Source organism: Dama dama, chromosome 19 (assembly GCF_033118175.1).
Source record: "Dama dama isolate Ldn47 chromosome 19, ASM3311817v1, whole genome shotgun sequence".
Lineage (NCBI taxonomy): Eukaryota > Metazoa > Chordata > Mammalia > Artiodactyla > Cervidae > Dama > Dama dama.
Genome location: NC_083699.1, coordinates 50,894,703 through 50,920,767, shown reverse-complemented (window position 1 = coordinate 50,920,767; position 26,065 = coordinate 50,894,703). Strand labels below are relative to the sequence as shown.

The following is a 26,065-nucleotide window of genomic DNA, read 5'->3' as shown; positions in this document are numbered from 1 at the left end:
CATTCCCTTAGGAGAAACCAGCTCTGTTCTTTAAATCCAGGCTTCAGGTGATTTTCCTTTTACTACTAGGAGACTGTACAGACTGACATTAAAGAAGGGAAAAAGCCACTGGAGAATGCAGACTGAACCAGTCACACAAACCTGTATGAGGCAGGGAAAGGCCTGGATGCCATCGCCCCCTGTAAGGAGAGGCAAAGGGCAGCACCAGGGTCCGCTCCCGACACGCAGGACAGAGCAGGGGATGACCCCGGGTAGGTCCAGCAGTGTTTCCCTGCAGATCCTTTGCCAGTGAAAGCTCCCCTGAGGGAGAGGCTGTAAATCAGCCCCACAGTCGTCAGGTGGGAAAGAAGCAGGGGCAGCAGACACTCAACACGGGGAAGATGTCAGATGTGGTGACTAACTGGCTTTTCTAGGCCATTGTCACTAATGCCGGAGAAATATTCCACTTTAAAAATAAATGTAAAGCAAAATCCAAAATTAACTCTCCCCAGATAACCCCTTTCCAAAACCATGTCGTAATCCACATGTGGCCATTCGTGGAGGATTTAACCTGAGGATGTCTCCCTGTCCTGGGACAGGGACGCTTCCCAAGCCTCAGCCCACTTATGTGGGGCTTTTCAATCCTCCCGGTCCTCAGATGGATCCTGGTTTCATGTGTGTCTCTCGGCCCTCCCAGAGCATAAGGGCTAGAGCAGGATTCTTGTATATTCCTAGCCCAAGGTGCTAAGAAAGAAGTAGCTTCAAAGTGCACAGGAAGGAAATCCTTTCCGGGGTGGGGAAGGCCTGTCTCTCCATCACCTTTTTTTCTTCTAAGTCTTTGCCGTGTATGTTGATAATAATACATGCAGACAGGGAGTCTCTGACTATATAGTAATTCCTTGCGCATTTCATGAGCTTAAGGGTCAAAGAAAAAAGTAGTGCTGGACTCACATCGCCATTTATCTGCTGTTTAACTCTGTGCAAATTCATTCATTCTTTAACAGACATCTACTACAGACACTGTTCTAGTTTACATTCTAGTTGGAGGGAGACTCACAAAGACTGATGTACAATTTCTCCCACTATTGTGTCTGACCCTTGTGACCCCATGGATTGGGGCCCACCAAGCTCCTCTGTTATGGGATTTCCAAGGCAAGAATACTGCAGTGGATCGCCATTTCCTTTTCCAATTCTGAAAGGAAATACCACATAAAAAAGAGAAAAGGGAAGAGTTAACAGTGATCAGCAGGCCTTTGCGTGTAGCCCTCAGGCCGTCAGGAGCCTTGAGTGAGATGTGCCTCTCTGCCAAGATGGCACCATGTAGCACACAGTGCAGCAGTCATTTTCTAAACTATCCCTGCAGTTATTACAGCACTGTGCTAAGCCATTCATTGAGCGACGTTTGGGGCTAATTGCTGGTGATAAGAGGAACATAAATATACTGAGCCATAGCCTGGCCTGATAAGATTTTATACACCAACTACCAACCAAGTTTTCTTCCCCTACTACACACCTGCAATAATTTTTAGTGGTCATCGCTCTTTACTGAGTCACCACACAATAAACCCCTTTCGATATAAACAACTCTCCTTTCGATACAGCCATAAATCAGACTCAGCGTCATCCCCACGAGCCCTCTGCTGATGCACGGAGGCTCAGGGCAGTAGTTCCCATCTGTGGTGCACATCAGAATCAGCAGGAGCATTCCAAAATGCTGATGTCCAGGCCCACTGCAGATAGGCTGGGTACCAGGGTTATATAAGAACTCCTAGATATGCCTTCACCTCCCACGCCTCAAGTTCTGTTGGGTGACTGGAGGTTAACCTACCCCGAAAGTTGATGTCTCAGTGCTGGGCGTTTGAGGTGAAAACAGAGCTGCCTCCTGCACTGTGATACAGGGCAATCAACTATCAGGAAGTTTATAACACACTGTGAGAACTGCTCTTTCATGGGATTGCTTGGAACAGCATGAAGAATACTGTTTGAAATTTGTGTAGTTAGCCATGCTCACATTTACTGTCCTTATAGTTGAGCTTGCCTCCTGGCGAGTCTCTCAGGTCTTTCCCACATCTTACAGCTGGAAAGAGGGAAGTGGGAGGACTCAGGAGGAGGAAAAAAGATACCAGAAGAAAAAGGAGAAGAAAGGGGACCAAGGATGAGAGGGAGAAGCAAAAGCAGACAACGGGGAACCTTCCTGACATCACTGGACAGACCAGCAGAGAACCCATAAGAAGGAGGGCAAAGATGGAAAGCAGTGTTTCCTAAGATCACACCCCCAGGCTCAGAGCCCGGTGCCAGCAGGGGACAAGCTCACCTTGGTCAAGGGAGGGAGCCCTGGCTGTCAAGAGTCAGCATTCCCTATGGAACGTGCAAATGGGAACTATCCACTTGCTTCCCACAGTGCTGGGCAGCGGGGGTCAGAGAGTCAGGAACATTCAGTAAATACCTGAGTACTAAAACAGACGAGGCCCCTGTCCTCAAAGAGCTGACTGACAAGTCGAAAGACAGATAGATAAACCTACTGAAATAAAATTATAAACCAGTATGAGTGCTCCAGAGGAAAAGAAGAGGGTGTTTCAGAGTGACTCTGATGTTAAATGCAGAGTGTCAGCTGTTGCAAAGGCAGGCTCCTTCCTCGGCAGGGAGAGGTACAAGCCTAGCCTGCTCACCCAGGATTCAGTGACGATCACTCTCCCTTGGCTGCCTCCTCCACTCGGCTGTCAGGACCAAGGCACTTCTGAGCTGTTGCTACCCTTTGGGAGCCCTTCCAGAGGATGGCCAGGTCCCTCCCAGGCAGCATGGTGAAATGGTTACAAGAAAAGGGACTTGGCCAGAGGAAGATTGGGGGCTTGGGCCTGTTAAGTGAACAAACAAACAACAAAGGAAAATGGCAACCCACTGAGGCATTGCCTGGGAAATCCCACAGACAAAGGAGCCTGGGGGCTTACAGTCCGTGGAGTCAAAAAAGAGTAGGACACATGTAATTCTCCAGGCAAGAATACTGGAGTGGGTAGTTGTTCCCTTCTCCAGGGGATCTTCCCAACCCAGGGATCTAATCCAGGTCTCCCACACTGTCGACAGATTCTTTACCATCTGAGCCACCAGGGAAGCCCAAATCACCACACTCACCCCCAAAAGAAAATGAGAAAATAAAATCTTGAAAATCCACTTAGCAAAAGACTGGCACTTGGGCAGGAGTTAGATTTTCCTTTATTTTTCTTGAGAAGAGTGACAAATGACAAAAGTGGCTTTGAAGCAGGATATCTGGGGTACTTGTTAGGATGATGGTGGTTTGGGTGAGATGGGCTCTAAAGACATCCTAGAGTAAACGCTAAACTGCTCTATCCACTAGATGTAACTCTACAGAAAGATCCCAGATTTGACCTCCGAGAAGTGATGCTGCTGTGTACCCAGCCGCCTCCTCCCTTCCTGCCCCTCTTCCATCTATGCCACCAGAAGCCTGGACATGAGGCAGCCTTACACCCAGACCTAAGCTACCCGGCATCGTGTCTGACCCCTCTCCAGGTCTTCATCCCTCCTGACCCATCCAGAAGACCACTCAGGGGCCCTTCACAGGTAAACATCTGATCTCAGTTGTCCTCTAAACACTTTCACGCTCTCCCCTCTTGCAGCATCACTGCAGGCTCCGGAAGTGACAAATGATTTGATGCCTATCTGAGCCAGACACCCCATGGGAAGGAGGCATCACAAATGAGAAACCACGTGTTCCAAAACCACCCAAGACAACTGCTTGAGAGCAGCTGTGCCTTCTAAAGCCTCTTTAGGTACTATGGGGTGGACTCGGGTTCATATGTGCAAAGAGCACTGGATTTGGAGTCAGGGATCTGTATTTGTACAGCAGCTCCTAAGCTAACTAACTGGCTGTGTGACCTGAATAAGGTCACTCAACCTCTTTCAACCCCTACTTCCTCCTCTTCAGCACAATATAAGCAGCACAGGTCTGTAATTATGAGAGCCCTCGCATGCATTACCTTGTCTGGGCACCCAACAACAGATTCTGTCAGTCAAGAACTTATCCTCAGTTTACAGAGAGGGAATGGGCTGAGCGAGAGTAAGGCAGCTCAGGATCACCCAACCAGGGCGTTCTCCTGGGCCCCGAAGCCAACGTCTGCACCTTCTTAACTCATCACCTCCTTAGGGCAGTAGTGAGAAGCAAGTAAGATTGCACATGGTAAAGTCCTTTGGCTTCTACAAAATGCTAATCAAAGGTCAAAGTAGTTGAGTCTTTTGGCTGATATTCAAGCCATTGTCTAGGGGACAGAAAGCCATACATTTTTAAGAAGCAGAAATTCAAAACAAATATATACATATATAAAACAAGACCAAAAAAAAAACATTTTTTCACATCATCCCACTAGTCTAGAAACCACTGTACTGGTGACAAACATGTTATCAGATAGGAGGGAGAGGCCAGGCAGGACTAGGGTTCTGAGTTTGCCACAGAGTTCCGTACTTGATGTATTTTAAAAAATATTTATCTTATTTACTTGGCTGCACTGGGTCTTAGCTGTGGCGTATGGAAGCTTTTAGGTGTAGCATGTGGAACCGTTGTTTTTTTTTTTCTTTTCAAGCCGTGGTATGTAAACTCTTCGTTGTGACATGTGGGATCTAGCTCCCTGACCAGGGATCGAACCCAGGTACCCTGCATTGGGAGCACAGAGTCTTAGCCACTGAACCACCACAGAAGTCCCTGTACCTGATGCATTTTTGCCCCAGTAAAGTGATCACTCACCTACCCAGTGTTCAAGTCAAACCGGATTAGAATCTCAGTTTCTCCACTCTCAATTTGGATTTTTCCTAGAAAAGGATCCTCAGATAGGGATTTGAAAGAAGTGGTTTGCCTGGGAGGTGACCCCAGAAAATATTAGAGAATGGAGAAATGAGGGGGGGAAAAAAAAAAAAAACAGAGGAAGAAGAAAAAGAGAAAGGAAAGATGGAAGGAAGATTGGGGAGGGAGGAAGGAAGGGAAGGAGGGAGAAAATAAAGAAGGAAGGGCAAAAAAGAAAAACAGCCTGTACCACTGTGGACAACCAGAGCTGTGTCCTGCAGGCCTGGGGGCTAACACAGAAGGCTTGTCTCAGTTATACTCCCCCCCACGCCAGGGTCAAGGGAGCTAGCTATCCACTAGCGCCCAAGAGTCACTGCTTGAGAGCTGCTCTGGGGGTGGGCACTCCCTCCCCGGTACTTCTGACCTGCCCCACAAGCATGCAGAGAGGCTCAGGGCCAGAGAAAGCCCTCAGGTGCTGACAGCTGGCAGCCTGGCTGGCAAGAGTGAAAGGTACATGCCCAGGGAATATGGGCAGGCGCCGAACCATCTGCTGTGCTTGCTCACTGAGTGACCTTGGGGAAGTTACTTACCTTCTCTTATCCTATATTCTGCAGCCCTGAAACAGGGATAAGAATGTCTTTCTCTTAGGGTTGATACTAAGCGAGGTCATATATGTAATGGATTAGCTTAGTGCCAAGCTTACAATGAAAACTCAATAGATAGTCATTGTTTTCAATCAACATTCTATAAAGTCTTCCTCCTTTTAGATAGTAGGAAACAAAGCAAACTGGGGAACTCTGTTTGGCCCCAGAATGCTCTGAACAGCCCGTCACTACTTTCTCGTAGGCAGCCAGGCCCTCAGCGAATGGACCCGCTCCCCCACCAAAGGTCATAATACAGAGCCCAACAGGCTCCAATGTCTAACGACAACAGAAAACCCTTAAAGGAAACTGGAACTAGATAAAGGAGGCATCTCCCTGGTCCCTTCCAGTCCCATCATTTTACTTTATAAAGAATTTTGGATGCAGACAGAGAATGAGACTTTTAATGCAGGCTGCTCCGTCTCCTTTTTGAGGGAGAAGAACCCCCAAACAAACACCCACATCTAGATGACCTTGCCTAGGCCTATCCCTGAGGCGGGGCTGGACGCTGAGACCCTCCCAGCCCCTGAAGCAGTGTGTCCCAAAGTGAGTTCCAACATACACTAATGCTTCTGCTATGTTCCTTCAAAAACTGGTTCTGGGGTCAAACATGTCTGATAATGGCTTCACGCAAAAACCCCCTCTTGGCAAATTCTATGGCATGTTAACATATGAAAAGCTTTAAAGTTCTACAATGAAGAATTCTGATCAAGCCAGTATTTCCTAAACTTACCTGACACAGGACTGAACGTATATACGTGAAACATTGAGCAACATCCCGCCAAAGGACAGTTAGTGGGAGCGTCTGGGCTAAAGGCAATGCTGCGTGCTGGGGCTCGGCCTGAGTCCTCTTTGGACCCTCGTGGCCTAGCACAGCACCTGGTACACAGTAGGCACCTAATAAATGGTTGTTGTCTGAATGAATGGGGAGAAGGCTGAAAGAATGCCTTAATAATGGTTTTCAAATCCATGAAGGGATATAGTACCGGCACTGCCAGGCAACAGCTCTCTGTTTCCAAGAAGACACACGTTCTAAATTGCAGCAGGAGGTACTCTGGAAGCCCTGCTCGGAGTTTAGGATAACAATCCACCAAAATAGGCTCCGAGCTGAGCTGCATCGCTTCCTTCTGTGGAGGTGTTGGTCTAGCACTTCGGCACAGCCGAGAGTCTGCGTGCAGCCATCCACCCACCCCACCACCCGTTCATTCATTCATTCAAACCCTCACTGAACACCTACTACGTGTCATGTACCAAGGTCCCTTAGGACCCCTTCCAAGAGCCAAGTGGGACTGTGGCAACCTGTGAGACAACCCCCAGGAAGCCCCTAGGGAGAAGGAAGAGGAGGCCACCCAAGTGTGAGATCAGGAAGCCTCAAAGCCCAGAAGCAAGAGCTGATAACCCTCCCAGAGCAAGAAGTGTGTGTATGTGTATGTGGTGGGGGAATAGTGTCCAGGCTGACACATGAGGCAGGCCTAAAGAATAAAGCCACTACTGTCTCCCAGTGTTTGCTTGTTTACCCCCTCTTCTTGTGACTATATCCCATTGTTCCAGACAGCATCCCTGCCCCCACTTCCAAGCTCTTCCCCTCCCCACACTTACAGCTCCAATCTCCTCTTCCTTGCCTGACATCCTACTGTTCCTCCTTCAAACCATCTTCTAGTTCCTGACCTCTTGCCTACCCCTGATCTCACTTTCCACATTCTGTACCGTCCCTTCTGGACCTACCTGGGGTACCCTCAGTGTTTTTCATTTTCACTTACCAGACAAATGAATGAGTAAACCAGGACTCAAACTAAGGTATATCTCTCTGCTGACCACCCTCACCACCGCTACCACCACCAATGCTGAGCCACAGATTGCTTTGCCTCAAACAAGAGTGGGGGGATGGGAATGGCTGGGAGGCAGGATGGGAGGTACAGGCCATCTTTCCCACCCTCTCTAACCACTACCAGTCACCTTCCCCTCCGCATCCTACAACCAATATGCTCACCAGCCCCACCTGGACATCTCCTAAGGGGCCTGCAAGTCTGCAGTGATTTTGTGACTTTTAAACAGAGACCAAGTTAGGCATGATGATGGACATCCCAAAAGATTCAGCAGGCATTCATGCTGTAGCAAGATATGAAACCATAGAATTCAAGGGTTGGATGTGAATTGAATGGTTATCTTGGCCAACGATCCCAAACCTAAGAGTTGGTCATCAAGATCAGCTAGAGAGCTTTGAAAACTAGATCCAAGCTGGCAAAAAATATAGATCCCTTCCTGGGACACCGCCCCCCCCAGACCTTCAGAAGCAGAGTCTTCCATTGCCTCAGCCCAGTCTCCCCTTGAACACCTCCACTGACACAGCTGGCTACCCCAGGGGGCATCTGGTGTAATGGCTACAACCCCAAAGGCTGGAAAGTATCTTCTTCCTGGAGAAGGAGATGGTAACCCACTCCAGTATTCTTCCCTGGAGAATGTCATGGACAGAGGAGTCTGGCGGGCTACAGTCAAAAGGGTCCCAAAGAATCACACATGACTGAAGCAGTTTAGCACACACACACCTGGAGCTGAAATCTGCCTACTGTTTCTACCCATTTGCCCCAACTCTGCTCTTGGGAGCAACCAAAAATAAATTCAGTCCTTCTTCTAACATCTGATAACAGGGATCCCAGCAATAAATAACATTTTGCCCATGTTTCTGCTTTCTTACCTTGCTACAGTCTGCTGTCCTCCCAGCTAAACATCTCTCACTCTTTCAAATGTTCTCTCAGAAGTCAAGGTTTCCAATGCCCTGACCAAACTAGTACCCTCCTTTAAATTCTAGAATCAAACATAGAATCTCAGATGGGGACTCAGTCTTCCTATGAACTGGATATGCCCACAAGCCTAACCAAGACCCTATTGGCCTTTTCCAACAGCTAGACCAAAATGCTGCTTCCTATGAAGCTTATGGTCCATTAACTAGAAACTCCCAGATTTTGTTCATGATGTTGAAAGAGAGTTCTTCCCTGTCCTGGATTTGAATGTTACCTGGAGAAAAGAGGTGGGGGCAGCGGGGGGGAGTGGGGGGAGTAGAGATTTCTAATTATCTTCACGGAGTCTTGCTTTTGGGAGAGAAAATCAACACTGACCTGCCCTCCACTAGCAAGCTCCCCCGACCTGATAGGCATGGAGGAAAGAAGCATATGCTCAAGTGTAACTTATGTAACTGCACCCAAAGAATTTCTGGGCACAGTCACATGGGACTCCGAGAGAAAACTGCTTCCATTCCCAACACAGAGGATGCTCCTGGGAAATAAATGACCATTGGCCAGATCTATCACAAGATAAATAAAGTTAACAGAGGTGCCAAGCAGGTTTCCATGACTGAAAGTCATCCGGCAAGAGGCTGTACACTCACAGAGAGGCTCTCACCTCCCTCCCCCAACACACACCCCACCCCTGGCTGGGCCCGAGTGGGCTCCTCACAGCCCTACACCCTCTGACAGGGTGACCATGGCCAGGGTCTGTCTGCACAGGACAGCTTCTGTCCAGGCCTTTTACACTGATTTTCAAAACTCTTCTGTGAGGCTGGGCAGGTTTTGGTGCTGGGGTTTAATACGTCGTCTGTGTCCTCTTTATAGACAAACATGAGCACACTGTTCTGTGCTCCACAGCACACAGACCTCATGCTCTTGCTCCAGATTAAAACTTAGATAGAATTATTAGCAGTCATCATTCCCAAAGTACAGCAGCTGACCGTTCTGCTCCTTGGCCAGGCCTCTGCCATTCCGGAAGTCCTCCCCACAGGCATCGAGACACCCCTATCTAGATGTGCCTAGACAACCCCCTATCTAGAAACCTTGCTTGACCCCCACCCTGAGGCTTCTGCCCCACTCCAAGCACCCCCTTCCCACTGCAGAGATAAGGAGGCCACATAATCGAAAACAATTAGCAAATACAATTACCACTGAGGCAAAACAAGCAGACCCTCCCCAGCTACAAACTCAGAGCCAGCCCCCCACCCCAGCCTACTTTTGCTGCTGGGGTTCACTATGGCCAGATTTCTCCTGTCCAGAAATGTGAGTGATGGGGAAAATAACTGGTGGCAGATGACCCCTGGTGTCATGCTGAATGTGTGTGCCCTTCTCCACACCACCTAGCAAGCAGGGAGGCAGCGGCAGCCAGCAGGGTACACAGGGCAGACACGGTGACCCACCACACAGGCCTCTGGGCCAAGCTCCAGAGTGAGGTAGCAGCTCACCACAGGGCTCACCGGATGGCTGAGTGAGTGGGCAGCCTGGGCTTCTGAATGGGAAGGGTGAGACTCCATGGGGGCAGGGGAACTGACCACTCAAGTCTAGCCCCCGGGTTCATTATGGAAAGTGGGGGCATGTGCATCCAGGGTACTTCCCTGGGGAGTCAGAGGTCAAGGTGAGAAGGTCGATCAAGGCCCAGAATCAGAAATGCAAACAGCCACAGGAAGTCAGCCACCAGCAAAGAATAAACAGGACAGAGCTGTGATGATTTCCTTTCAAAGTCAACACAAAGGCTTCCCTCAGCCCACCTCCATAACCCAGGCCAGCACACACAACAGATACACACAAATACACACATGCACACACATGTTCACATACATGCACACATATGCACATACATACTAGAGGCTGCCCACATGACAGACAGACACCCACCCTTCAGCAGCCACAGTAGTCATTTCTTGGTCTGCTTCCCCATCCCCATCCAGCCCAACCACGGACATTCACATGTGCTCATGGTCACAGAACATCACCCACATAGCGCAAGTGCCATTCTGATCACTGGAACAACTGGTGACAGTTGTGGATTCAAACAGGCACAAAGGAGGAAATGCAGAAAATCACTGAGTTTCTTCAAAAGGGACAGAGGGAAGCAAGAAAGGAGCTGGAGACAGGCTGGGTAGGGATGGGTCAGCCCACACCACAAGGGCAACCTCTGACAGCTCTCCCAGGCTCACAGGGACCCACATGGGGTCAGAATCTTCTTTTCAGAAACTGTAGCAGGTGGGTTTGATGCTGCTGCAGACTAATAATACCCCACATCTGAACAGGACTCTCTACTTTTCAAAGCACTCTTCCATCCATTATCACCTCCTAGAGTAACACTGGACAAGCAGAGACACTCGTCTCCTTTGCCAAATGACTGTCCATCCCCATAAGACCCAAAGATGTTTTCTACAAAATAATCTCTAATAGCTAAGCATATGTAATAGTTGTGTGAGCACACTTGTTTGTGTGTGAGTGCATGCAGAGGCTTTATGTAGCAGAGTGGGATACAGTCAAACAAAAATGAGGTTGCCATGGCAACAGGCTCCGGCATCATTGCAGCCTATTAACACAAGTGAGGAATGTGTTTGGCAGATGCTTGAGTGTTATTTATGGTATGGGTGTAGCAGAGGGACTTCTAACAGGCAAAGAAGGGAAAAAAAAAAAATCCCATGACGCTCCTACTGTATCCCACCAAGGAGACGACAGTGAGACGAGCACAGAAGGCGAGGCTGAGAGGCTGCAAAACAGGGAGTAAGAGACAGGGAAGCAGAAAAGCAGGCATGCAGACGAGAGGCGAGCAACAGGGGAGTGGAGGAGGAGGAAAGTGAAAGGAAGTGAGAGAAAAAGAGCAGGGGGGTGGGGGGTGAATACCAGGGGAAGAGCTGGAGCAGGGGATACAGCAAAAGGAAGAAACATCATCTCCCCACCCCAGAAAGGGCTGCCCCACCTTGCCTCTCAGTTTCCTCTTGAGTAAAAACCATCAGGAGGCATCAGATAAGATACTAAATGTTTCTCCCTTCTAACTGGAACAAAGGGAAGAGCCCAAGACAGAAGAGGGACTGGGAAAGAATAAAATACTGAGATCAGATACTGATATTGAAGATCTGAGCTGTGGGGCAGCTGGCAAGGGGACCAGTCTCGCATGAGAACTGAAAAAATGCCAACAGATTTCTGAGGGCCTACTCTGTGTCCAAGGTCAAGGAGGCAAATTCCCAAAGCCCCAATATTAAAAACCACACACTGATGGCCCATTTACCTGGATGTGTATCTTCATCAAAGATAAGAACAAGGCATTTAACGGAGGCCATTCTCCAACACCTGCCACTCTGGGGTAACCTGAGGCAGAGGGTAATACTTGATTGTCTCACTAATATTTCCCACCATCCAATAAGATTTGCTCAAGAAACACAAAGTTAATATCAGACATAATTAAAAAGGCAAATGAAATACAAACCAAAAAAAGATACAGTTTTGTCTTAAGTCAACTAGAAAGAATGCTTGCATTCTGATTATCATGGATCATTTCTAACAAGCTCTGCTATACTCAGCACAGCAGGTCATGAGAAGTTAAGTGCAAATGTATGCAAGAGCCTACAGACAGGGGAAGGTCTGAAGACCACAACTGGATAAAAGAAGCATGAGTTGGGAGGTGTGAAGCTGGGGAGAGAAGGGAGAGAGACTGGCCTGAGGAACTAGATGGGGAAGTCAGTCAGCCAACTCTGCTGCTGCAATGGCATCTTCATGCTAAGATGGAGATGGAGCACCCCAGGTCCAGCACTGCCATCCTGGGATCTGACTCCAGTCTCCTAAAATCACTCACCTCGGGTTGCCTAGGGCTGTAATCAGGCCCCGAGTCCCGAGTCTGGTTTCAGTAAATACTCTGAATGATCCTGGAAACCTCTGCTGCTCCATGTGGATGCCATGCCTGTCTTTCTGCAGAAAAGCCAAACCCACCCAAGCAACCTGCCTCCCATTCAAGCCAGGAACAACCTTCAAAGATGAAATACTCATATGTTAGCTTGTGTACCCGGGTCAAAACATTTGGAGCCTTTATAAGCACTAACAATAGTAGTTAACTTTTTTAAAACCAGCTCTCAATAGGTTTTTCTCTTAAATTTAAAGATGATCTCTAAAGAATTTTTTTTCCTTCTGATCCCAGATCAGAAAAACTTCTTTAGCATCAACAACCCCAATTACTTCACTCATTGGAATATAACTAGTTAAGCAATTATGAAGTCCCTATGTATTCTACACAGTGCTAGACAAGGCAGAGATGGTAAAGAAGGAAAAACACACACACCTCAGGAATTCTGTATCCAAGGGGCTTACATTGGATGGGGAGTAAAACCAGGGGCACTAGGGAATAAGTAAGTGCCCCACTCTGTGGTTCTGACTCTGTTGCTGGCCATGCAGAAGAGGGAGAGGCTGGCATGGCTGGAATGGAAGGAGGGCTCCTTGCAGAGGTGAGGCTTGGCACAGAGGGGGTAGAACTGGAAGGGGCATGCATTATCCTCTCGTTTGCTAGACAAGGAACCTAGGGCCCAGAGGGGCTGCAGATCCTCTCCTTCCCAGTCACAGAGTGCCTTGGGGGTACACCTAGAGCCCAGCGCCATGAAGACCACACTGGCACTATTTTGAGAAAGCCAGGGGGTACAGGAGAGCCCCTCAAGAAACACGCAGTCCTCAATAGGATTGAAGTCTGACAAAAGGCACTAAAAGTGGGGAGGAGGAGGCAATGACTGGAATTCAGTTAATTAAGAAGTTCTGTAGAGGAAGCAGATGCCCAGAGAGAGGTAGGGGGTGCAGTATGGTCTACGGTCAAGAGACTAGACTGCAGCAAGGGGCCATTTGACTCTCATAGTCAAGCTGCAGCACAACCAAGTAGGCTGAGCAGGGGCCAGTGGATGAGGCCCATGGTGCCACAGACAAGGGCACTGCTAAGGGGAGAAGGTGTGCATGTCAGAAGAGCCAATCTCATCCAAGGTCACCATGGCAAGCATGCCTTCCTCTCACAAGTCTTCAGAGGAATCACCAGTTAACCAGGCAGAAGTTTTATTTCCTCCTGATCCCATCATTCGAGGCTCACCTAACTCATTCCAGGAGTGAAAAAAGCCCCCACCACAAGTAATAACCAGGAGTACCCACATGAAGGGGTCCTGACATACAACACTAGCTTTTTGCTCTGGCCAGGAGAGGACTGTCACCACACACAAAGGTTGCTTCCCACTTCTGCTGCAGGCAGCTTTTTGGCTGTGGGCACTTTCACAAATGAAACACATTTGTCAGCCCTCCCTCAATTTCAGGTATATTTCCAGCTTTCAAACCCCCAGTCTCAGGCAACTGGCAGGGTTACCCTTTCTCCTCCCTAAGACTAGGCAAGGAGTTCCTAGGGTTTCCCCTCATCAATCCTCCATCCAGGACTCAACTGAGTTCACTACAAACTATCAGTGGCTCTTCCCAGGGAGAGGCTGGGAGAGGGATTAGAAGGTCCAGTCACTTCGGTCAGGGGCCATACATACAAGGACAGAAGCACAGGAAGAGAAGGGGACCTCTCCAAAGAATTTTCTCCTCCAACCCGCCTTCCTCATTAGTATCCCTACAATAATGGATAGGCTTTGGTGTGTCTTCTGTCAACGGGAACATTACATAGAAGAGCACCCTTTTTGTGAAGGAAGATGCTAGGGCTCAGAGTAGGGGGTCAGAGACTAGAAGACACCACACAGCTGACAGAGCCATGTCTCTCTGGATCTTCTCACCAGTTTAAAGGGTGAAGGTGGGTTGCCTCTCTTTGGAGTCAGGCCAAGGCCTGCACACCCTACTATCCAGTCCCTGTGCCCAGGTGGGCCCCTACCTGCTTGAGCAGGAACTGATCCTGGGCGTTGGTGCGCAGGGCGATGGCCAGGTGGAGGGCGGACAGGAGCACCCCGCTGAGTACCGCAGCCCGCATGCGCACGGGCAGGAGCGTGTAGATCGTATAGATGAAGAACACAGTCCACCAGATGCCCTCGGAGGCACTGCGTGGCTGGGGCAGCAGCAGGCCCACCACCTGGACGGCCAGCACCACGGCGATAAGCGCGTAGCAGGCCAGGCCCATGTGGTCCTGGTGGAAGGCGGCGCGGTTGCAGAGCACGGCCATGACGAGGATCACACCCACAGCGGCCGCTAGGACGGCCAGGTAGGGCAGCTGCAGCGGGGGCCGTGCCGCGTGGAAGGCTAACATGACGAGGCACACGAGCACCAGCACAGCCATGAGCATCGTGAGGCTGCTCTGGTTCAGACGGAAGAAGTAGCGCTGGTACAGCCGCTCCAGCTTGTCCGATGGGAACTTCTTCGAGCGGAATATCTGCAGCAGTGCCAGGCAGCAGGCGCCCAGCGACAGCACCGCACCAGGCCCCGCGCCCGAGCCTGCCGAGCTGCCCCCATCCCCGGACCCTTCGTCTTCCTCGACGGCGCCGGCCTCCAGATCGTCGGCCGCGTGGCCCTTGCCACGCCGCTCCTCCAGGCCTAGCTCCACCGAACGGGGGCGCACCTCTGTCCCGCCCGCTGCGGCGGCCGCAGCAGCCGAGCCGCCGCCGCTGCCCGCAGGGGGCGCCCGGGTGCTGCCCCCGCCGGCCGCGCCCCGCCGCTGCCGCCGGCTGCCGCGACCGCAGTCGTCGCCGCCGCGCTCCTGCCAGGCCGACTTGGAACGGAAGCTGAAGCCGAAGCCCCCGGCTAGGGGGTCATCGCCACTCAGCGGAGGATCGTCTTCGTCGTCGCTGCGCCAGCGGCTGGCCAGGCGCTGTTGCTGCTGCGGGGTCACCGCCCCCCCAGGTCTCTTGGTGGAGCCGCGGGCCGAACCCCCTGGGGCTTGGGGGTAGCCATTGGCGCGGGAGTCGGCCTCTCCCCACGCGGAGCGGTGTTCCGGGCCTCCCCGGGACGCCGGCGCCGCCGCTGTCTGCGCCGCGTAGCCCGGGGGGCTCACGCTTTTGGAGCTGGACATCCCCCCCTCGGCCTCGTCGTCTTCTTCCTCCTCCCCCGGGGGCCGGGCCGGGGGTCTCCAAGGGGAAGGTGGACGGCCGAGTAGGGGGACCAGGCTGGGGTCACACGTCGAGGGCGGCCCGGGGCCCTGGGCAGTAGCGGGGCATCTTGGCACCCCCGTCCTGAGCGGAGAAGGAGGGCAGCGGAAGAGCGAGCGGGAGGCAGACACAGCCCCGAGGTGAGAAGTGGCTGAAAATCCGCGTCGGGAGCCCCAGGTCCGAGAGGGAGTTGGCTCCGAGCAGGGGCAGTGGGGACTGCTCGAGCTGCTGAGCCGCGCGCAGAGGGACGTCCGGACTCCTGGCTCGCGTCGAGCTCGACAAGGACCGGAGTTGCGGACGAGGCGGGACGGAGAGGTGTCCTTGCGGGCGGCGCCTCCCCGGGACTGGCAATGCCCGGGCGCGGCACTCGCAGACTCTGCCTAAGCGGAGACCAGCGGCACGCGCGGCAAGGAGGCAGCTAGGGCGGCTCGGCAGGGGTCCCGGCGTGGAGACGAAGCGGGCGCCCTTCCCTCTCGGCGGACTGGGAGCGACTGGGAGGTGCGGGCGCCAGCCAGCATTATTTCCTTACGAGGGGTGGGGAGGTGGGATGGGGGGGGGGGGGGTGGAGAGGACGGGGGAGGGGGCGGCGGGCGGAGCAACAGCTCCAGAGCCCTGGGGGGAGGGTCCTGGAGCCCAAGGGGGCCGTCGCCCGCATCCCCCACCACCTCCCGCGGCGAGAGTGGGAGCTTGGCCCGGGCCAAAGCCGAGCCCAGCCTTCAGCCGGTCCGCGCAGGGGGCGGGGGCGAGGACCGGCTCCTGCACCGCGGCCCTTCCCCTCTCGCCTACCCCTTCCCCCAAAACGGAGCTGGGCTGGCCCGGACCCGCCGGCCCAGGAGGGCTGTCGCGCCGACTCCTCAAGCCCCAGGCTCCTCGCCACCGGCTGCGGGCCCACCGCGGCCGGGCGCAGAAGGACTAGGCTGAGGGCGGAATCCGGCGCAGCGCCGCCGCCGTTCCGCCCCAACGCAGGCGGGCTTCTCCCAGGGAGCACGGCATCCAGAGATCGAGAGCCGGGACTCAGATGCAGCCAGACGAGAGAGGCCGGCCCGAGAGCCGCTGCTGCGCCCCGGGGGCGCTCCGGGGAGAGCCGCGGGAGGCGGGCTCGCGGCGCGCCATGCACGCCTCGGGCCCTGCGCTGCTCCGGCCGCTCGCGCCGCTCCTCCCTTCTCGCCCGCTTGCCGCCGCCGCCGCCGGAGCGCCCTCCGCATCCCCTCCTCCCGCCGCCTCCCCGCCCCCCGCGCCGCTCGGGCCTCGGCTCACAACGGCGCGCGGCCGCCTCCGCCCCCGACCCGGCCGCGGCCCCCGCCTCGGCGCCCCGCCGGCATCCTCAGGCCCGGCCTCGTGAGCCGCCCTTTACCGTGGGGGGGCCCGCTCCCCTTCCTCACCTAAAATTCTCTCTGCGCCCCCTCCCTCCCTGGCGCCTGGAGCCGCATCCAGCCCGCGGTCCCTTCGCCCGACCTGGGTGGCATGCGGTCCTCCCTCGCCCTTTGCTTGGGTTCCTATGCCCCTAGTCCTAGCTCCCCTCTTTTGTATCCCCCTTTAATCCCCCATCCCCCCATTCAACCCAACTTCAGCCCCCGCGCTGCGCCCCCCTTCCCTGGCCCGGCTCGATTGGCCGTTTCCTGAGCTGTCAGACTTGAGCCCGGCGCTCTTATTGGGCGATTCTCTGGCCGGGCGGCTGTGCCAAAGGAGGGCGCACCCGGGCCGGGGGCGCCCAGGCAGCGACTGCCGCAGGGAGCCGAAGACCAGAGTCCCTGGAGAGCCAGAGGGGCCCAAGAGCCAGACCCGGAAATGGACGGGAGAGATGGAGAGACCGAGGATCTCTGAGGCCCAGGAAGACAGTTACGGGAAAGATGGAGATGCAGTTGGTGAGGCCGATGCAACCAGGGCTGGGCGGACAGGAATGCTTTGGTGGCTAGTTACCGAGCAAGAACCCCGCAGACAGCATTACAAACACCTGGCATGTGTGAAGAGCGCTCTTTGCTCATTCATATGTTGTTTTAATTATTATTATTGAAATCTCATTTGACTCCCCTCAATAACCCTGGGTTGTGACAGGGGACAGTGCCCGGGTGATTATTCCCAGTTTACAGGTGCAGAAACTAGAGCTTCAGAGCTTAATTAACTTGCCATGGGCCACACAGTTCTCCTGACTTGCAACCAAAAGATCTTTCGTCAGCTCCAGGTTGGCTCCTTACCTTGCAAGGTGTTATCAGGAAAGATAGGCACCAGAGCCCGGTGGAGATGCCCCGCTGGAGGGGGACCAGATGCTCCTACACAGCTACAAAGAGGCAGGAGTGGAGAGGAATTTTCTTTGGGGTAAAGGATCTAGGCCTGTGGAATGAGGTACCTCTCCAATTCTTCTTCCCCTAAGCAGTCCTGCTGCAAGTTCCTGCAGCCTAAACTCTGGACGGGTGGGGAACAGTCACCTCTAATCCCAGGAGGGAGAAACAACCTTCACTTTCTCCCCCACCCCCGGCCCCCCCCACTCTCCCTGCGGAGCTTCTGACAAAGAGACTAGAGGCCTGGGTGAGCCTCTAATCCTTTCTCTATTGGTCATCTCTTCGGAAATTGGAAGATAAACCTTGCCAGAGTTGCAAATTGAGAGGAGAACCCTTCCAAGAGATCTGAATAAACTAACCCTAGAGTATTCCAGCGTTTGAGTAATCAATCCATGATTAGCAAAGTCTTAAAAAGCCTGAAGCCTGAATTTAGCCAACAAACATTCATATAGCACCCTCTATGCGCAAAGCACTGTGCTAGGTGCTTCAGGGATGGAGTTTACCCACCTCTGGTTACAGTCAGGGAAGGAGAGCAGCTAGCCACTAACTCCAGCTCAGAGCACAATTCAGTCAGTATTCAACAGAGGACCAGAGAGAGTGTTTTGGGGGTTGGAGAGAGGAGGCATTAATTCTTACTGTAGGCACCAAAAAGAGGTTGAATCTGGAGCCAGCAGAATAGGAGTCAAGAGAAAAAAGAGAATGGACTGATATTAAGCAACAACAATATGTCTGTGAGTCTTATTGTCATATAACCCTTTTGAAGAAGATGTCATTTTCTCCACTATAGAGATGAGAAAACCAAAACTTACAGAATCAAAGTTTGCCCAGTTTGTGTAGCAGAATGGAAACTAAGTTCAGTCTACTTGTACTCTACCACACAGCCATGTAGCAAATATGATATAAGAACACCCAGACTGGCAGCTGCATGGACAGAAACCAGATGACCTGAGGTATTAAGGTGGTTGGGTTCCATCTTTGATCTTCTCATTCCCTAAGCTCTCCCTAGGTCATTCCTTTCCACTTTATTCACAAATTCTATATAACCATCATCTTATAACAAAAACAATGTATGATTAAATGTGAGAAAACTAGAAAAAAGAAAGATGAAAGAAAACATTTATAAATTACACCTAGCAAGAACCATTAACATCTTAATTTTTCTCTTAACAAAAAATGGGACTTTTTACAAAGAGTTGTAGGATCTGCTTTTTTCTACTTAGCAAAATATGTGGGTTTTTTTTTTTTTTAATACCAATAAGCGTCCATCTACAATACCCATTTTGTTGTCTGAGCAGAATTCCATTGCATGAATATAGCAAAATTTATTTAACCAGTCTCCTACTGTTGGGCATTTTTCACTGTCATAGCAGTTTATAAAAAGTTTCCACTCTTTTACTGTTATAAACAATGAGTATTTTGTAGATAAATCTTCACACACATCTTTAATTGTATCCTTAGGAGAAATTCCTACAAGTAGTATTGCTGAGCCAAAAGATAAACATCTTTTCACTAAGGTATTTCTGAAATCTGAATCTTATGCCCTTGCCTCCCCTTCTCAGTTCCAGTCTTACCTACCCCTGTCCACTGGAGAAATCCCTGTGGATGTTTCTTGGTATCCATCAACACCCTAGATTCATTTGTTCTAAAACAAAGGTCATCACCCAAGAAGCTTTCTCCTCCCTCTGTTTTCTCACCCCTGGTGGAATTACCATCTGCCCAAATCCTGGATCTTAGACTGGTGAGCCCTCTTATCCCGATTCCCAGAGTCCTGCCGCCATACCCATGTCTTTTCAAATCTGTCTCTTCCACATTCTCTGGCTACTACCTTTGCCCAGGTCCTCCCTTCTTGCCTGGCCAGTTACCAACTCTCCCTCCTTGCCATCCAGTCTGTCCCCCACTTTGTTCCCATCTGATCATACATGTCACACCCCGACTGCAAGCTGTCCAAAAAACTTCCTCTTCCTACCTGCCAGCTTTCAGTATCCACCACTTCACCACATCATCTAGCTACCCCTAAAGGATTCTTTAAGCCTCTGCAGAGTTCACTCTTCACATACACCCCCAGCACAAACCAAATTTATAGCACCTCTGCGATGCCTGTCTAAAGCCTCTTCCCTCCCCCGCTCCCAACCCCAGGCTAGGCACTCCCTCCTCCTCAGCTCCCAGCACACCTTACTTTTCTCTTTTATTGCACTTGTCACGTTGTATTGTCTTGACTTGTTTTCAGAACTGTTTCCACAGTCTGTTGAACTCCTTGAGGGCAGAATTGGTATCTTTCTCATTCTTGTGCCCGGTACCTGGCATATAGGAGGTACTCCTTAGCTGTTTGTTGGATAAACAAATGGTACATCTGGGGAATAGTGATGGGAATGGAGTCTGAGGGGTGGGGTGGGGCTCAGTGACTGACTGGCAACCATGTGTGAAGATTGAAAAGTGGGTTGGGCTCTTTAACACTCCATTGGAGGAGCGTGGGCTTCAGTTTAAAGACAGGGAAGAGTGCCTGAATTGGGGAAAAGAGGTTGGGCTGTTATGTTTTGGGAGGCAGATTCTGGCAATGTAACTAGCTTGGAAAAGCAAGATTTAAAAGCAGAGGGGACTAGTCAGGAAGCTATGTCAGAGAAGGTATAGATGGAGCCCAGAAGTGACATGGCAATGGGAATGATGCCATTGGCTGGAGGACAGCTGTGAAGGGCTGACAAGGAAACCCAGGGGTTGTCTATGGCCATACCACCCTGACCGGGCTTGATCTCGTCTGATCTCAGAAGCTAAGCAGGGTCAGGCCTGGTTGGTACTTGGATGGGAAACCCAGGGGTCAACCACTGTATAGAGGAGGAGTTCGAAATGTCAGATGAAAACCGAGAAAGGTGGGGGTCACAAGGGCAAAAGGCAGAAACTTTTTTTTTTTGGGTCTGCAATGAGTCTTAGTTGCGGCCCTCGGGTTCTTTGTTGCTGCGAGCAACCTTTCTCCAGTTTTGGTAATGGGGGCTACTTTCTAGTTGTGATGCACAGGCTTCTTATTGCAAATGGGTTCTCTTGTTGCGGAGCACAGGCTCAAGGGCACATTGGCAGTAGTTGCAGCACATGGGCTCAGTAGTTGCAGCTCTTGGGTCTAGAGTGCAGGCTCTAGTAGCTGTGGTGCACAGACTTAGTTGTTTTGCAGCATGTGGGATCTTCCCGGACCAGGGATCAAACCCATGTCCCCTGTGTTGGCGGGAAAATTCTTAACCATTGGACCACTCAGGAAATCCTGAAAAGCAGAGGTTTTGAAGAGCAACTCAGGATGTACACCTGGCTGTTGTCATCAGATAGCTGATCCAAGGACCACCTCGGGGCTCTGTCTGAAGTGAGTACTTAGTTTGCAAGGAGAGGTGCCTATGCCCTCCAGGACACAGCAGGCCCTTTGGGAGATCTGCGGACCCTTTTTTCCAGCCATCTGCCCCTTGTACCTCAGTTACCCTTCAGGACTTCATTCTTCATTTCCCCCAGACTTCTTTTTGAAAGAATAGTTGTATTTTGGAAATTAAAATGCTAATATTTTAGAATGTTTAGAAATATTTGTAGAAGTGAGTCTCAGTAATACTTTTGTACCTAAAAATACCTTCCTTCCTCACAGTGCTTCCTCACAGTGGGATAGTGTAAGTACTGTCTCACCGTTAGATAGTCATGCTTTGGGATGACAATCACTCCCTAAAAGTGAATGTAGAAAATCTAGGGACAGAAAGTGGCTTAGTATTTGTTTAGGCCTAGAAAAGAGGAGGAATGGGAAGTGATGGCTAATAGGTAAAAAATTTCTTTGGGGGTGGGGTCATGAATTAGATTATGGTGATGTTTGCACAACTAGAGAAAAATACTGAAAGTCAATGAATTGCACTTTAACCCAACTGGGTGAACTTTGTGGTATATAAATTATATTTCAAGAAAGTGGTTGAGGGGCTTCCCTAGTGGCTCATGGATAAAGAATCTGCCTACCAATGCAGGAGACATGGGTTCAACCCCTGATCTGAAAAGATCCCACATGCCTCAGGGCAGCTAAACCGTTGCATCACAACTATTGAGCCTATGCCCTAGTTGGGAGCTGCAATGACTGAGCCCACGTTCCACAAGTACTGAAGTTCAAGTGCCCTGGAGCCCATGCTCTGCAACAGGAGAAGCCACTGAAATGAGAAGCCTGCACACTGCAACTAGAGAGTAGCCTCCTGCTTACTACAACAAGAGGAAAAACCCACAATGAAGACCCAGCACAGCCAAAAAAAAACCTAGTTGAAAAATTTATTGCAGATACTTCTGGGAGATTGAAGAGTTTATGCCAGGACTGCCAGTCATTATTGTTAGTGTAGATAAGTTTAATCAGGCTTCTCCCTCTAATACCAAAACAAGTTTTTCTCACTGAGAGAAAGGATGCTTGCTCTTTAGGAGCAGGAGTGAGTTAGGGAGAGGAACAAGAGAACACTTGAGACCACTAAGCAGCTCCAAGGCAAATGGAAGCAGAAGAAGGCATGGGCCCAGGAGAAGGAAGGAAGAGTGCAGAAATGACAGCCAGTTAGGAATTGGAGGTTAAAAATAAACTTCCCCTACTGCCTGGGAGAGCCCTGCCCTAAGAGGTCTTCACAAGGAAATAAAGAACTCTAAGAACCCTAGGCTTTCTCAAGGGTGGAAGAATCTTCAAGATCATCTAATTCCCTGGTTCGGTCCCTGGGTCAGGAAGATTCCCTGGAGGAGGAAATGGCAACCCACTCCAGTATTCTTGCCTGGAGAATTCCATGCATGGGCTGCAGGCCATGGGGTCACAAAGAGTGAAACACGACTGAGCAACTAACAATTCCCCAAAGATATTTCACCCTCCTCTGGATATTTGCATTTTGAGAGCAAGTCCTATGCCTAAAACTAGATGACTTACCTTTCCTTTGAGGAAATAACTTACTATCCCCAAGGCAGAGAGTAGCTAACAGGATGGAACATTGTGTGTCTGGAGGTAGGTCTTCCATGGAAGCTTGGGGCCCCGTGTTTTTGCCACTGGGCACAGATGTCTGAGGTTCCTGGGAGTCACCCTCCACCCTAACCCGTCCCCCACAAGGAGCTGTGAGGAGTAACCAAGGACCTCTGACTTCCTTAGCTTGGAAATCGGGACGGTAGTTTGCAATCGGCCATAGGGAATTGGGCCCTAGATTTTTCCAGACTCTACACTCACCTCCAGACCTCCGGGCCTCAGGGAACAGGAAATATTCAAAGAGCTCAGATTGTAGCTGAGGTGGAAATGGCTGATAATAGCTTGATCTGCCACTCTCGCAGGTGTTGACATTTGCATTTTAATGGAGGCGGTTAATGCCTTCAGCTGAAGGAGTGACTAATATGTTCTTCCAACTGCTGCTGGAGGTAATGGGAGACCCTTTGTGGCCCAGGGCCTTTTAATGCCCTCTAGTCACAATACTAGATTACTGCTGATGGGCAGCTGCCAACCCTTTGGATTCTAATATCCATATTCCATGCTTTATCTTTGATCCTGTTCTTGATTTTGCTTTCTTGCACTTTCTTCTGAATCTCATTTTCCTAAAAGTATGGAAACATCCTTATGAGCCACTTATTCTTTCAATACTCGTAAACTGATTATCCATTTCAAACAGAAAACTTTTGCTGGACACAGTTGAGTGGGGGGAGCCCAAGAAGTACGCCAGTAAAATGCCATCCCCAAGAGGTTGGAGGTGAGAAAGTCACAGAAATCTAGAGAACAGCGCAGCACCGGTGGAGATGGGCCATGTAGCTTATGCCAAGCACTACTTGAACAAAGAAGCTGAGAACTATAGAAGGAGGTGTTCTGATAGACTTGGGTGAGCAAGAAGGGCTTCTGGGAGAGGTGAGAAGACGAAAGTACGTGTGGGAGTTGGATATACAACAACTGAATGGAGTTTTGAGTATTCAAAACATTCCTCTAGTCACAAAAGACCACGTATTGTATGATCCTATTTATATGAAATGTCCAAAAGAGGAAAATCTATAGAAACACAAAAGAGATCAGCGGTTGCCTAGAATTTGGAGGGAATGGATAGGGGAGATGGGGATTAATTGCTAATGAGTACAGTGGGAAGGTGAAAGCTGTTCTGAGGTTATGGAGATGGTTCCACATCTCTAACTATACTAAAAAAATTGCATTTCATACTTTGAATGGATGAACTTTATGGAATATATCTTAATAAAGCTGTTTAAAAATGGGAGAAAGTGGGATGCAGAAAGACCATTCCTTCAGTAATCCCACTTCAGTTATACCCTAGTGTCAGGTTCCTAGTGTTTTCCTGTATGAAGGCTCTTTCTTTCTTTCTTTTTTGCTGCACCATACAGCTTATGAGATTTTAATTCTCCAACCAGGGATTGAACCCAGGCCCTCAGCTGTGAGAGTGTGGAGTCCTAACCACCGGACTACCAGGGAGTTCTCTGAAGACTCTCTTGCTCTTTTTTTTTTTTTTGGCCACACCACATGGCATGTGGGATCTTAGTTCTCCAACCAAGGATCAAACCTACATCCCCTGCCTTGGTAACATGGAGTCTTAACCACTGGACTGCCAGGGAAGTCCCTGAAGGCTGATTTTTAAGGTAAAAAAGTTTCAAGGACCTCAACATGGTGTTTATGTACCTTTAGTTAAGAATATATATAGTGGTAAAAAGCTATTATAAATTTATTAATTGATTTTCATTTGGTAAATGAATTAATACTTTACTAATACCAGTAGTATTTATATATGCTAGAAAAGTGATTCTGTATTTGTAGGCAAGCATCTTATGCCTACAAAAAAGACTTAGTGGCCCTCTCTCAAAATCTCCTTGGTTCTTTGGGGTCCTCAACCCAGTTTCAGAATCCTGGTCTGTGCTCTACTAAGGCATGTTTAATTCAGCTTCCCTGTCAGGTGACTGCCTATGGGTGGGGATTCATTAGCAGAAAATATGATACAATTTCCATCCTAAGATGTGTCTCCTCTTTAGCTTCTCAGGCAAAATGGCACCCTTTCTCCTCCCAAAACCAATGAGCTTTGCTGAGAGCAGATCCAGCACAGAAGACAGCCAGAGCCATGCTGGTTGGCAGACACTTGTCTTTAGCAAATGTAATTAAAGTCAGCAGCAAGTAAGTGCCTATTAATTTTTCATTAGAAAAGTCAAAGGCAACCTTCTTGGAAAGCAGCATCATTGAACTTCAGCCTTGGTGTTAAAGCCAGACTTTCCCTCACTATGTTTATCTTCTTCTATGAGTACACACACAAGTGAGTCCTCAACCTCTTTATTGAGGGTGGGAGAGAAAGAGTCAGAGACCATCACACCTATAGCCTTCAGAGGTTTTTTTGTCCCATCCTCTGTCTCAGATTACTCCAATGTCTATCTGCATATGTAATTGCCTATATATATATATATGGACCTTTTACAAAATATATGTATATGTGTTAGTTGCTCAGTCAGGTCCGACTCTTCGTGACCCTATGGACTGTAGCCCACCAGGCTTCTCTGTCCATGGGATTCTCCAGGCAAGAATACTGGAGTGGGTTGCCATTTCCAACTCCAGGGGTTCTTCCCAACCCAGGTATCAAACCCATGTCTCTTGAGTCTCCTACACTGGCAGGCAGGTTCTTTACCACTAGCACCACCTGGGAAGCCCATACAATATACTGGTCTCTCCCCAGATTGTGTTTACAGACCATTTTGTCGTTTGAACCTGATCTTAGATTCCTTGGGGAGATGACTATTTAAAGCTCTCTATGATGAATCCTTTTGTAAAGAAAATACAGTGTTTGCACTCTAACCAGTTTGTTTTTTAAGGCAAGGGCAATATTGTCAGTCAAGAAGAGAGGATTGGGGACTGGGGCCCAATCTGGCCCTATCAGCTGACTCCTTGTTTGTAGGCTGATTCAACTTGCTTTAGGCATCAGTTAACTCACCTCTTTTCCTCCATGTGCTTCCTTACAAAGGCATTTCACCTGATGAGAAAACAGTCCACTCAACACAGAGGACTGAGGGACGAGCATTAAACTTGGGGTTACAGTACCTGGAAGTTCTTCACCAGCCCTACCACTTTCCAGTTGCATGATGTCTGACAAGTCACCTGTCTCCTCTCTGAACTGCACTCCCCAGCAAGGGTGACTGCTCTCCTGCCCTTAACGATTTGTTGTGAGGATCTAGACAATGATGTGAAATTCCTTTTCAAGTTATTCACCCTTATGTAAACCAGGGATCATTCTTAATAATAGCAAAATAATAAATCCACTCTTAATAAAGTCAGATATTCATTTAAGAGGTTAGCATGGAAGGTGGCACATCTCTGGGCCTCAGGCTCTTGCATACATTTAGAGATGACTGTGATAAATATTTTTATGTCTGTGCTGCGTGTGTACCAGCTCTTCTAGTAGTCTGGGAGATCTGCTCTTTCATCTCTGCTGTGTTCAAAGCAGGGCCCCTAGGGCCATGCAGATGAGGGCTCTGTTCTCTAAGACCTTACCTCTTTCAGAATTCTGACAGACTGCAGCCTGTCTGCTGTTCAGACTGGGGAGCTGTGCCCTCCTGCAGGCGTGGGCGG

The 26,065-nt window shown here is 50.1% G+C and overlaps 1 protein-coding gene and 1 long non-coding RNA gene across 7 annotated transcripts in view; one reads left to right on the top strand and one right to left on the bottom strand.

Annotated features, from left to right (window-relative positions):
* ADCY5 (adenylate cyclase 5) overlaps window positions 1-15,726 on the bottom strand; it is a 156,723-nt gene extending 140,997 nt beyond the window's left edge. Inside the window, exon 1 of one of the 2 annotated variants that reach the window (XR_009696986.1) lies at window positions 14,032-15,726. Coding sequence is in view for 1 of the 2 variants with exons in the window: in XM_061167001.1 (XP_061022984.1) it covers window positions 14,032-15,159 (1,128 nt within the window). In the remaining variant the exon portion in view is untranslated. The remainder of the gene's footprint in view (window positions 1-14,031) is intronic. The other variant, XM_061167001.1, reaches the window with a different exon arrangement.
* Window positions 15,727-16,578: 852 nt separating this feature from the next.
* Window positions 16,579-25,766, top strand: LOC133073486 (uncharacterized). 5 transcript variants are annotated; one of them, XR_009696991.1, is made up of 6 exons: window positions 16,579-17,100; window positions 18,302-18,464; window positions 18,973-20,857; window positions 23,875-24,099; window positions 24,487-24,625; window positions 25,461-25,766. It is a non-coding gene; the product is annotated as an uncharacterized LOC133073486 (long non-coding RNA). The 5 variants fall into 5 exon arrangements; XR_009696989.1 differs by having other exon boundaries at window positions 16,579-18,464; window positions 18,973-19,028; window positions 20,675-20,857; XR_009696988.1 differs by adding an exon at window positions 23,136-23,365 and having other exon boundaries at window positions 16,579-18,464.
* The last annotated feature ends 299 nt before the right edge of the window (window positions 25,767-26,065 follow it).